Here is a 13,620-nt window from a genome sequence, read left to right as displayed (position 1 = left end):
CCTCTGATGGCCCTCAGGCCATTAGATCCCAAGCAGGGCCTCAACTCTTCCACCGCTGGTGGGCCAAGGTCTGGCCTCAGGAATGACCGCCCCAAGAGTTCACACACACGGGGCACAGTGTGGCCTAACACCCCCACACCAGCCCACCACCCCATCCTGTCCCAGAGCTGGCTCCTCGACCTTCAGTGTCCTCAGTGTGAAATGAAAACACACATTCTCCCATTTAATCCTCATGATAAGCCCATTCCACGAACAGGAAAACTGGGGCTCCCAGGGGATGAACAACTCGCCCGAGGCCAAAGGACTTGGGAGAGCAGAGCTGGGATTTGAACCTGGGCCACCAAGACTCAAAAGTGATACTCTTTCCACCTTGCCATACTTTGCAAAGCCCTTCCCACCCTTATCTCCTGAAGTTTCACGCTCCAATTCACGTCATGCTGTGTGCCTGCTGTGTGCCCAGGGCCAGGAAGAGATGCACAATAGAATTCATCATCCTCCTTGAGGACTGGGGTTCAGCCGGCAGGACTGCTACCCCATTTTATAGAAGAGTGAACAGGAGCCAGAAAGGTTTAGTAACTGGCTGCAGTAATGGGAGCGCGAGGAGCAGAATTCCAAGGTCCAGGCTGCCTGCCTGAGGCCTCTGCAGCTCCAGGCCCCTAGGTGCACTGCAATGCTAAGGCAGCAACTCTGTGCGCAGGAGTGAAACAGAGCTGCTGCAGATTACGGGGGTGGCCTCTCTGGTCTGAGTGGCACAGCGGGCAGGGTGACCCTCGAGTGCAGCAGCTCTGTCCTCACTCCGGAGCAGTCTCCCACACGCTGACTCAGCTCTCCCAGCCAGGCCCTGAGCCCGCACCCACTTCTCAGCAAAGCTTCTGCAGTCCGCCCAAAGTCAGCCTTGGAGCAACCCCCACCTAACCAACAGAGATGGGGAAGCACTGCCCTCTAAGTCCTCAGGATAGGACAAGAGCATGCCTCAGCTATGGCCTTCTCCAGGCCTGCTGCCCACCCAACCAGTAGGACAGGGCCAGGCTGGCCCACTTGGGGAAGCAGGTGACATTCCAGCTCAGCCAGGCCGGCTTCCAGGACACACTGCTTCACTGAGTCCTTGGAGGGAAGAGAGGACATCAAGAAATAAACTTCTGGCTTAGTTTATATTTCAGAAAAAGAACAATATTTGGGTCCTATCCCAGGTTTAGCAAGTGCATCCAATTAATTATGGATTCTGATTCCCAGTTTAGAACAAGATTCAGCTCATACTCCTGGCTATTCACTTGGTCTTAAGTTGCCTCTCAAACTACTAAATTCCCCAAGCTCTCCCAAACCTATCTTGGTGGGAGGTGGGAGATATGGTATCTGACCTAGCTCTCCCTGACACCTTGAGGATCTGGGGACCACAGAGTCAGACCAGATTCATTCAGATCCAGTCCTGAATCTCTGGGGCCCCTTGATTCCTGCAGCCCCCCGGGTCCCCTGCACCCAGCCTTCCTCCTGGAGTAGGTGGGGGATCCCAGGGGACATATAGAAATCTCCAACAGTGAGAGGTCCAGCTCTCTACTGCCACCTTCTCTTCTGACATGCCAGCTTCCTGGGTAACCAAGGGTCCACCCCCAACCTCATCCCCCAAACATATACCAGGTGCTCCCTGATTGCTGCAGCCCACACACTGATTTTCATTTGAAAACACATTTGCTCTTCAATAATCATCCCTCTACCCTCCCCCACCATCTCCAAAGTTCCAGGAGAGGAATAACAGCAAGCGAGAAAGGCTACTCTGAGGACCAGAAGGGAGGAAACGTCAGGGTTCCCCTGAGCTTCAGTGTCCTCATCTGCCCAGGAGGACCATATTTCTGTGCAGTGACCTCACAGGGCAGAGAGAAACAATGGCAGTGGTAGATGTGATGGTTCTTAGTAATTTACCAAATTCAGTGAAGATGCTAAGATGGTCCTGAACCATCCAGACCCAGAGGGACCCAGTAGGAGCTCAGCTGCTGCCACTACCCCTTACAGGAACCAGAGTTCTGCTGGCTGCAGTATTCCCAGTTCCCAAATGGGCACACTGGGCTCTGTGGTCAGGGCCCAACTCAGGTCTCTCAAGTTCATGCTCCTCTGGTGCACATCAGGCTCCTCCAGTGAATGAAGGCATGACTCTGAGACCCTCCTCTGGCCCCTTAAACATGCAGCCCCACCTAGAGCCATGTGTCCTCCATCCCGCCCCCTTCAATCAGGGTCTAGCTCAGGAGAGCTCTGACTTTCTCCCTTGTGAAGTGAAGTCTCCACCTCCCAATTTAGCTTTTTCAGCCTATGCAGGAAAACAATTTTAAGGACACTGCAAAGTTCAATTTCAAGAGACCTGTCATAAGCACAGAAAAAACACAAAAGTCACAATGGTGTGCACCTGTGAGATGTCAAGGGCTTTCCCAAGATCTCCCTGGGGCTGAGCAGAGCACGAGGAAGCAGGCTCCAAGCCAAGTGCTTCAACCTCACACAAACCCCAGGAACAAGAACTCTCTCCAGACCACTTTCAGAGGATGAAACAGAAAGGGCAGGCGACTTGCCCAGGACTACAGGACGAATCCCCTGGTCTCTCCAAAGGTTTAAGGTTCTTAATTCGCCCCACACACCCCTGAATCTTCTTTCCTTTCTCCCACCTGCCAGGAGTCCTGAGTCCTGATCAGCACACCCATCCACCCCATCACCAGAATCTGACCCCCGAGACAATTATCCACGGACTGGACAACATGGAATAAGACAGCTGATGCCACCTTGGCCCAGAAGAACAGGGGAGCTACAGAGGACTGGCTAGATGAGAAGCAGGGGTCCCCACAAGGGATATCTCGTGGCTCAGGCCCCTCAGTGCCACTTTGGTCCCCAGGGCCCAGGCATCTTGGCAGAAGCCCCATAGAGAGGGCAAGTTGAGCAAAGGGTCCAAAGAAAGTAGTCACAGCTGTTGGAAAATGGGGCTGGTCTGGCAAAGACTCTCCTGTTCCCTCATACCCCGTCTGGTCCTGAAGTCCAACAAAACTCCTGCAGCCACAGGAATCTCTGGAAGCTCCAATCAGCATCACCAACCAGCTGGTGCCACCAAACCTACATTCACACACCAAAAACTATGTCCCCATCCAGTGGTGTGAACCTGCAGTCAGGGGTCTCCATAGCTGGCAGGATCACTCTGATCCAAAAGCAAGGGGACTACCCTTGCCCATCTTAATGGCCAGCCCCAAGGGGCAGAGCAGAGCACAGGGGTGCCCCGAAAGGGTGAGCAATTAACTGACAACCCTCCCAACTTGCTCTCCAAGCCCAGCAGTGTCACACCCTCTTCGTGTCACCCTGGGCTCTGAAGCAGACAGAGAAACAGACATGCATGGTGCAGCTACAGAGCTGGTGCAGGATGCTGTCCACCAGCAATTCAGCAGCAGGTATCACCTGGCCCTTGGCCCCAACCCTGACAGGTAGACTCCAGGACTGCAGCCCAACCCTGTCCCTGTCCCCCTGTACCTTCCTGGAAATGTCCAGATTCTGTTCTAGTTGATGCTGCTCCCTCTGGGGACTCAGGGCACACTACCTCTCCTGGGCCTCAGTCTTTTCCTCCTCAGAAAGCCAGAAGCTCCCAAGACCCAGATCAATAAAACACCCAGACTTTAGTTGAACCAAACCTGGAGTCAGAAAAGAGGTTCAAACACCACCTGAAGAAAAATGCTGAAGAACCTGACATGGGTCTGGGGCAAAGCCCACAGGCTACATCCCAGGCCTTCAGCTCTAATTACCTTTCTCTTCAAACCCAGGCCTCATCTCACCCCATCCACACTCACCCTTTCCAGGTACCTGAACAAGCCTTGGGAGTGCTGTTCCCACCACTGCCAGAAGCATGTCTCCCCACCCCCAGCCTGCCTCATTCGCCCTGGGATTCAACTCAGACTCACCTCCCCCAAGGAACCCTTCCTGACTGCCCAGGCCCGAGGCATAGACCTCAAGATTCCCTCTGGTGCCCTCCCTGGCCCCCAGTCCCAGGATGGGCACTGTGTGCAAGGCAGAGAGCTCCATGGGGGCATGGACAGCACCATCATGAACCTCTCAGCATCTTGGCCCACAATGGACATAAGAGAGAATACAAATAAGATAATAAGATGGCCATAGTCACCACCCATAGGTAAGCTACAGTCCCCTCAGGGGATCTAACCCACGTAAGAAGTGATGCACACAAAGCAAGGAGCCAGCCCAGTGCTATGACGTGCTCCTGTAATTCCAGCAACTCAGGAGGCTGAGGCAGGAAATGGAGGCAGGAGGTTTGCAAGTTCAAGGCCAGGCTCAGAAACTTAGCAAGGTCCCCTTTCAAAAAAAATAATAATAATAATTTTAAAAGGGCTGGAATGTAGCTCAGAGGTAAGGTGCCTTTTGGGTTCAATCCCCAGTATCAAAACAATAACAATAACAACAACAAAAAAGCAAGGAGCATATCTGGTGAGACAACATGCTGAAAAGGGTGCCCTGGTAACACTGAGAAAGGAGGCTGCAGTGGTCTAGAAGAGCTGAGAGTAGCAAGCAGTCCTGGCAGCAATGAATTCTCCCCAGCTCAGTCATGTAGCAGCTGCTGCCTGCAGCCGCCCACTCACTCACTCCCATGATGATCCAGGCTTCAGCCCATGGCACTGGGCCCTCGCACTGCAGAGGGGACATGTCCACAGCTCATAGCGCTTCCAAAGAGACAGAGGCAGCAGTGGGAACCAGGCACAACATTGGAGGTACAATTGCCCACTCCCGGGGACACTACTCCGATACAGCACTCCAAGCTCTATCCCAGAAGGCTCCAAGTCTGGACTCCTCCCCTGCCCCATGCTGTGACCCCAATCCCACTGCATCTGCTTGCTGTGACACTCAGGATCTGGGTCAGGGAGCGAGAGAGGGCACAGGTCCTTGCAAGCTGAGGGAAGAGGTTCAGCAAAGAGCCTGAGAACTGCGTCTGAGAGCAGAGGCAGGTTGCGTTAACAGTTAAGTATCTGGTCTAGCCAATCACACGAATCCCCACCACCACCAGTCAGTGCCCCAGTTCCTCTGTCACCCATAGGCTCTTATGAATACCCATCTGCTAAGGACTAAGGCCAAGCCCCATTTGGCATTTGGCCTAAAACCAGGCAGGACTCCCTAGCAGGGCCCTGGCCAATCACAAGAACCCTGTTACCTAGCACCAAATGCTATAGCCACTGGCTTAAGTTAGGCCCCCCTATAGCCCTGTGTTGTCCACTCATCATGCCATTTGATCAAGGGAGAAGGTAGTATGGAAGGAGAACTAGATCACTCCACAGTGGTAGAGACAGAGTGGGACTGGCACCTCCTACCCCAGTCCAAATCCTGCAGTCCCTCTCTTCTACCCTGCACCCTGAAACCCAGAATCTCTGAGAGCCATCAGCGCTGTCTCTCTGCTGCCACAGAAGCCGTGCACCCATGCATGCAAGAAGTACAGTCAACCCTGTGTATCCACATCCACAGATTCAACCAACCACGCATCAGAAATCTTCAAAAGAAAACAACTGCCTATACAGAACATGCAGACTTTTTGACACCATTCCCTAAACAATGCAGTATAATAACTAATGTAATCACAATTACATTATATTAGCATTATAAATAATCTGGAGATGATTTAAGGAAGACAAGCCTATGTTACATGCAAATAACACATGGTTTTATATGAGGGACTTGAGTATAGAAGGATTTTAGCAACTGGAAGGCGGGGTTCCTGGAACCCACCAAACAAGGATATCAAGGGACAACTGGATGCCCAAGTTGGGGGTATGGAGCCACAGTGACAATAGGATATAGGCCGACATCCATCCTCATAAGCAGAGACACACAGGCCTGCCTCGAGCCTGAACCCAAGCCACAGAGGTAGGCATTAAGGGACCTAGAGTAGGAGTCCCTCACCAGAGAAAAACTTCTCTGTGTGCCTGGGTATGATCGGCAGCATGTCTACTTCCTCCCCAAGCACATTAAAAAGTGACTAGTAATGCTATCATTTCAGCAAAGAAACATTATAGCAATGACTGAAACAAAAGTAGGCAGGACACAATTTCAGAATACAGAGTCCTCTTTAGATGGGATAAATTGAACATAGCTTTTATTATTGAGGAAAATACAAGCACACAGGGTCTTGTCTGTCCTCATGATGCATGAACCCCTAACTCTGAACTTGTTTCTGGAAACCCCATGTCTTCCCATCACCCCAGAGTCTACCATACACCCCAAAGTATAAGCCTGGATTCCAAGTGGGGCTGGAGGGACAGACAGGGTCCCCAGTCTGGAGACTGCCATCTCATCTGCATGTCTAAAAGGCAGTCTCCAGGGTCAGACCCACTGCCTCAACCACTACAGAGATGGACAACTCAAGGGAATCACACCACTGGGCCAAACCTCAGTTTCTTCCTTTGCTCAAGGGACTCCTAATGTCCTCACTTGTTGGCAGGAATGACAGCACATGGCAGGTATACAGTAACCCACAGCTATTATTATTAAGTTAATATTTGACAAACTTTCCCCTGGGGCAGGAAGAACCTGCCTTTCTCTTTTCCATTCCTCAGCCCTGACCCCTGTCAGTCATTGGCATGTGCACAACCCTGTGGCCTTGTTACAAGGTGGCAGACTGAGGCAGGGGTGCACAGAAGCCCAGGTGCCAGCTTCCCCATGAGATGGCACAAGAATAGCAAGATGCTAAATCCTACTGGTGGCTCTAGGTCCCCACCGTGGGCAAGCAGCTTCCCCTGCATGTTTTCATTTCATCTCCCAATGGCCCTGGCAGCAAGTACGCCTACCTCAGACAAGAAAACTGAGGATCAGAGAAGTCAGCGTGACTAGCCTAGGGTAAGAATGCCTGGGGGGTACTCAACCCCAGTTCTCTAAGGCTGTGTCGTTGTGCTATGCCAGTCACCGGTCTGTGTGAAAATCTTACACATGGCCCTCCTGGTCTAGCCCATCTCTGGCACAGTCTTCTTCATCTTTTAGCAGTCCCTCCCACCTCCCCCAGCCTACATCCAGCATAGGAGGCCCTGCCCCCCGCCCTGCACAAACACCCACCAAAGCTACACACACATCTGCCCAGACCTGCCCTGCTTGGTACTTTCAACGTTGGTATCCTTTCTTTGTATTTTTAATTCCAAAAGGAGACTTGATGAAAAGGTGGCTTTAGAAAAACACAACATAAGCCAGGAATGGTGGGGTACACCTATAATTTCTGCAACTCCAGAGGCTGAAGCAGAAGGATCACAATTTTAAGGTCAGTCTCAGTAACTTAGGCCCTAAGCAACTTAGTGAGATCCTGTCTTAAAATAGAAAGCATAAAAGGATGGGGATATAGGTCAGTGGTAAAGTGTGCCTGGGTTCAATCCCCAGTACCAAAAGAAAAGAAAAGCATAACACACCTGATGTCCAATAGGAAGTTCTGCTCCCAGAGGTGCCCTCTCACCTGGAGACCAGAAGCTTCCCACAACCTCAACCCAACCCTCCCACTGTATGCCAACATCCCACATCACATCTGGATCAGCACAGGTCTCACATACAGGACACCCTACTGCTTTCTAGCTCCTGTGGCTACCTGTCACCATAACCATTTGTATATTAAGTCTCCCTGACTGGGATATCAGCTCTAGCAAAGCAGGGTCCTAGACTGTTCACCTCTGGATTCCTACTCCCTGGAACAGTGCCCAGAAGATAGTGGGTACTGAAAACTTGTTGTGAGAATAAATGAATGAATATGCAAACCCCATCACCACTTTACCAGTCGTGAAAAGTAAAGATGAGACAAGGGAAATGTGCCCAGTCACAGTTTATGTGTAGGAGTTGAGATTCACTCCCAAACAGTCTGATCTCCAGTCCAAGAGATTCCGCCTGCCATAGATTGCCCCTATACACACCACATACAAGCGCATGCACACAGCACACACAGACACATATACCACACACATGAACATACGCACGCACCACCCCAGGGCTGTGACAGCATCCTAAACCCTGATCAGCTAAGGGCTCAGCAGGGATTAGCTGTCTACAGAGGCCTGTAATGGACACTCCCAGGGAGAGGAGTTGGAAAGAGGGATTGTGTGGGGAGGGAGGGCTACCGGTGAGGGTTTTGTGGTGCTGGCTTTAGTGAGCATTTGCTATGTGCCAGGAACCTGTCAAAGGTTCTGCTTTCCACAGCATGCATGTAAAGAGGAACCATCATTATCCCCAATTCAACAAAAGGGAACAGGGCTTGGAAAGGTCTCACGACTTATCTAAGAGCCAGTCAGGGGATCCCAAAGCCCACGCACTCTCTGCTGTCATTCACATGGTGAAGGGCAGGATAGGCCTTGAGCAGAAGGTGGGACTCTGGGATTCTAGAACCTCATAGCAAAAGGACCACGGAAGGTTCAGCCTTGGGTTACAGGGGTAAAGGCCTGGCCAGGTGCCAGAGAGCAAAAATAAGAAGGGAGTCCTGATGGGAGATCTGTGAGGATGAGGAAGAGCAGTCATGTTCAGCTTCCCTGAATTCCTGGGGTACAACGATTTCCCCAATATTCAAGACCTGATCACATCTGGCCTGAAACTGCTGCATGGCCACTCCTTTTCTTCCATGTTGCTAATGTCCTGATCATTCACACTCCCCTCTCCACACCACAGTCCATACTCACGCCTCCTGGGACCCCTTCTCCTTCCCTGTGCCCCTGGTAGTCCATCACACTCCCCCTCATTTGCCCCCTGGACCAAACAGTCTTTGCCTGGCTTATGTCCTGCCAGCACACTGTACTGAGGCCACCCAAGCCTACAGGAGCTCAGAGAGGTCCCAGGGTTGTGCTTCCAAACTCCCCTCACCACCTGCCTAAACCCAATGCCCCAGAGCCCCTATACACACCAAGATAAGATGCCAGGATCCCTCTCTCCCACAGGTAATGAGTTCATAAATAACTTGAGTTCAAAGGAAGCTGATCCCAGTCTGGAATGTGCATCAAAAGCCTGGGCAAACTCAGAAGGAAAAGGCCCAGAGCAAGGAGATACAGAGAAAGGTAGAGGAAAAGACAGGTGATCTGAGGAGTAGGGAGTGGTAGGGGAGATGAGGAAAGGGCAAAGATGGACAAAGCACCTGCTGCTCTGGTGCAGCAGCTCTGGACTGAGGCCTGGGAAGGAGGAAAAGTACGTGCAAAATCAGTGGCCCAGGTGGGCACTGAGCTCCATCACAGGGTTGTATAACTGGAGGGGTGGCAAGGACTGCCTGTGCCCCAGCTGCCTCATGTTAAAAGGGCCACGTGCACCTGCTCTTAAGTGTGGTCTGGTCACTCTTATCATTGCTACAAGGATAGGCTTGGTGTCCAGGCCTGCTCCTACTGAAGAGGCTGACAAGGCTACTGTGTGGGGAGACCTTGACTATGCAGAGGAACATGGTGAGATTCATGGCCATGTGTCAGGGTCCTATAAATAACTGCCACTGCCCCTTCCTTTAATGAGCATCTGCTCAGCATGCCAGCGCAGTGTGTGCATGGACAGCCCTGGGACCTCCCCCTCCCAGCTGGTGCTCCCCACTGTCCAGCCTTCTCAGGGAAGGCCAGCCAGGAAGGGGAAAGTACACACTTCTACCCTCGCCAAGGCCTTCTCCTGTGCTCATCACTAGCCCAGCTCCACCAGAACAAGGCCCAGCCTCCCTGACACATGCTCTGAGGACTCCTGGGCCACAGACCTTTCGCCAGCAGAACAGATTCCATCCCCTGCACCCCAGCTGTCCTTCTGCCCAGTCACCCATCCCCCAAGGGGCCCAATCCGCCAACCTCTAATCCTCTCTGTCATCTGACCCAGGCTCCACCCTAAATTGGCTTTGCCCAGCCACCCTTCTGAGGCCCAAAAATGGACACAGTCATTTATAGAGGGTCCGACAAGCCAAACGCAATGGGAAGATGACCTCATGGCGCCCACAGGCCTGAGCTCCAGGCACACTGAGGGTAGCTGAGACGCCAACAGTGGTGGTAGGAGACCTTATAGGAATATGCTACACACAAGCCAGAGTCACACACACCCCATCTGAGACCACGACCAGGGGCTCAGGCTAGGACAAGGCATCTGGCTCACATCTAGACAGGATTTGATGAACAAGGGACAGCAAAGTAGCACATGACACAAATCAGCCCATCCATAGGCCTATGTCAGAGCTACCAAGCCAAGCCCCCCAAATGCCTTCATTTGCTCATAAACCCTAAGCACCTAGTGGGTGATTTACTTATTGGTGAATGCCCAAAGTACACACATATGATCTGCCCAGAACTGTGGTAGAGGCAGGTGGATCAGTGGGTAACAGCAACCCAGGATCCATGGAGTGACACAGGAGACCTGGTTCACTGACTCCCACAGAGATCCACAGCACCAGAGGGCAGGGTGCCCTTGACCACGCTTCACCCTCTGAGTCTTGGTGGATGTTTGAGCTGCAAGGGGATGCGGAGAGAAGAGAGGATGAATGATCGGGAGCACTTCTTCCTATATGAATATTCTTTGGCCCTTCCACCATAAGTCCTGTTGTCCTTCAACAAAAAAATGCCCTCCTATGAGAATAAGGAAATAGGAATTTCCCAGTTACTCATTGATTTGACTGAGGCAAGGTGAGTACGGTGGTAGGACTATTTGTAAGGCAGTAGGATTGAAGTCCCATGAGCAATGGGAGTTAGAGTGGGTACTGAACACCACCAGAGGATGCTAAAGAAAGAGCCCTGTTAGCAACACCCATCCTGTGATGGATTCTGAGTGGCAGGAAAGCAAACGAAAAGATTGATGTGGATTGAGGTATGGGGCTTCCTAGGAGCAGGGCCTGCAGTTGAACCAAGAAGGAAAAGGATGGAAGGAAGTCTACTTTCAGAGACAGCCAGGATGCCTGTCACAATGCCTTGGCTTCTGATGGGGCCAGGGTGTCTAACTAGTACCCGTGGGGCAGAGAACAGCTGTGGCACTAAGCAACTGCAGTTCCAAGAAGCTCAGGTTTGAGCATGGCCAGCCCTGCTGTTGGCCAAGTCCAGCATCCATAGCCCACCAGCTGTCAGCCAACTGCCCAAGACCACAGAACAGGGGTTGAAGAGGGAGGAACAGTAGCTCTGTGAGCCAGTGACACACGGCCACTTACAAGGAGGGGACATGGCCCATGCCCACTTTCCCTAGAATTACATCAAAGATGCTGTTGCAGAAAAAGGCAGCTGGGGCAAAGGGGCACACCAGAAGCAATGGGGAGCCAGACAGGAGTTGGACATCAGTGGAGGGGGGCAGGGAAATTGTCTCAGTTAGCTCTCAGGTTCCCATTCATCTCCCTTCTCCTCTGAGGAGAAAGAAACAGGCTCAGGCCCAGGGCTGCCTGCTCCAGGCACCTAGATGGATTACCCAGTCATGGGGAGGAGGGGGAGCAAGAGTAGCTGCATCTGCTGCTACCCCTCCAACCTGGAAGATGCAAGTCTTCCCAGCCCCCACCAAGCTATTCCTGGGGCTCTAATCCCTCCTCCTCCTAGGATGGGGTGGGGACCTGGGGCTGGCCAGATCTGGAGCCTGGCCCACAGCCCTTCGCTCCACACACACACACACACACACACACACACACACACCTCCTTAGCCCAACCACAAGGATGAGCAGTAGGACTCAGGGAGGCACAGGGGAAGCTCCCCCACCCCGCCATCACGTGACTGCATCCTTAGGGAGCCCGCAGGTCTCAGCTGCAAAAGTCATTGTTTATATAAACAGCCACAAGGCCTGCTGGGGAAGGCCGGTTTGTCCCCGGGTCCCCACCCGTCCGCCACGGAGCTCTGGGGGGCTACCCTGGCAGAAACACGGATTCTACATTCTCAGATTTCAGTAAGAATCGTCTGGGGGAAGTGGCGTCAGCAGCTGGCGTGATCCAATTCAATAAACCAGAGATGGCTTGGGATAAAAAGCTGACCGGGCAAGGACCCCCGCCTCCCAATCCCTGCATTTCCTGCACAGTCAGGGTGCCCCAGGAAGCCCCGACTCCATCCCCCCCGCGCCAGCTGGGAGTCTCTCTCAGCAAAGAAGGGTCAGATTTCCTGCGGCGCCCTACACACCCCTACTCTGGGACAGGTCCCCACCCGGCTGGCCAAGGGCTACCACAACCAGTACTGCCACCGGCTCCCGGGCAGAGGGAAACACTAAGCCCCTGCTCGAACAAGGGGACCTCCTGGAGGGGTTCGCAGCCCTCTACTGCTGGCAGAGCCAGGCAGGAGCTCCCAGGCCGCAGGCACCTCACAGGAAAGGAAATTCGATCCTTCATTTGGGTCAGTGGGGGTCGAAGGTGGAGAGGTGGTTGGAAGGAGAGAACAGCGGGCGCCGGTTCCCGCGGGTTGGGAAGTAGCCTTAGGAGTCCGGGGCGCGCAGTAGCCCCGGGCCGGAGAGAAATGCTCCCTCCCTCCCCCGGCGTGGGCCCCTCCGGAATTGCCGGCACAGGCCTGGAGAGCTGGGGGTCGCCCTACCAGCCTCCCGGCCCTTGGCCTCCAGGGTGGGGTTAGACTGGACCAAGCGCAGCTAGAGCCTAGAGCGTGGGCCGCCACTTCTCTACAGCGGAACAGCGACTGTACAAAGCGGCCGAAGGCTGAGGGGAGGAGGGGGTGAGCGGACAGCTGCGCCCTCCCCTGCCCCAGTCCAGGTGGGGAGACAGAGAACGCGAACCAAAGGGGAAAACTCAGAGCGTCGGAAGCAGTCTGGGGACCCCTTGGCAGCGGCCGTCAGGAGGCGACAGGGCCTGACCCTGGGGAGCAGGGGTACAGGTGACCAGGACTCCGGTTTGCTCACCTTCTCCTGCGCGCGGGTGAGCTTCTTCTGTACGTTGCTGGCGATCTTCCCCGCCGTCACCCCCTTACTGCCCATCTCTGCCATCGCGGCGCCGGCCTCGCCCGGTGGCGGGGGCCGATCTTGCTCCGGGAGGCCGTGCGCGCCGCGCTCCCAGCCCCCAGCCCGGGCCGCGCGTCCGGCCCCGGCTTCTGTCCACGCTGCTCACTAGACAGCGGAGCCGACTGACGGAGGCGGAGCGTGCGCTGGGCTAGCGAGACAGCGACGCTGGGACCCGAGAGGGACGGACGAACCGAGGAAGGGGGCAGGGAGGAGGGGCCGGGCCTCGGGCGGCGGTCAGCTCCCCCTGCCCGCCCCCTCCGGACAAGACACTGCCTTTTAAAGGGCCACCCCTCGCCGGAACCGCACAGCCTGGGAGGAGGGAGCTTCCAGCACTGACGCCGGGTGCTGTGGCGAGCGGTACTCCCAGAACGCTCCGGTGACACGGCCCCGGGGCGGGGCCTAACACAACAGTCCTGAGTCCAGCACTGCCCTGGGCCTGATACCTTGGTCCTTTTATCAAGCAGTCACCTCCTGCAAGTCTAGAGGATTGGGTACTTTCGAAAATCAAAAATAATGTGCTGCGATTGGTGCGTGGCCAAGGAGCCTCGACTACTGGAAGAGTGTGGCCGGAGCGTCCTGCCTTTCCCGGGGCTCGCCTCCCGCCCTGTACCTAAAGCTCCGCCTTCTCCTTGCTGGTAGGCGCACAAGTCTCTCTGCACGCCTTGGGCACATCTCCAAGTCTCTTTCCCCAGCGCCTAACCCTGTGTCTTTCAAGGGCTCCTCGGTCTTTC

The 13,620-nt window shown here is 54.1% G+C and overlaps 1 protein-coding gene across 18 annotated transcripts in view; it reads right to left on the bottom strand.

Annotated features, from left to right (window-relative positions):
* Positions 1-13,128, bottom strand: part of Bin1 (bridging integrator 1) — a 68,101-nt gene extending 54,973 nt beyond the window's left edge. For 2 of the 18 annotated variants that reach the window (XM_047543159.1, XM_047543168.1), the window contains exon 1: positions 12,791-13,119. In XM_047543159.1, the coding sequence (XP_047399115.1) occupies positions 12,791-12,874 (84 nt within the window). In that variant the 5' untranslated portion in view covers positions 12,875-13,119. Of the gene's footprint in view, positions 1-12,790 lie in introns of all 18 variants that reach the window. The other 16 variants (XM_047543161.1, XM_047543173.1, XM_047543160.1 and 13 more) reach the window with 15 other exon arrangements.
* Positions 13,129-13,620: the final 492 nt, after the last annotated feature.

Source organism: Sciurus carolinensis, chromosome 3, assembly GCF_902686445.1.
Source record: "Sciurus carolinensis chromosome 3, mSciCar1.2, whole genome shotgun sequence".
NCBI classification, from domain to species: domain Eukaryota; kingdom Metazoa; phylum Chordata; class Mammalia; order Rodentia; family Sciuridae; genus Sciurus; species Sciurus carolinensis.
The sequence above is the reverse complement of the archived record's forward strand: the minus strand, read 5'-3'. Positions and strand labels throughout refer to the sequence as shown.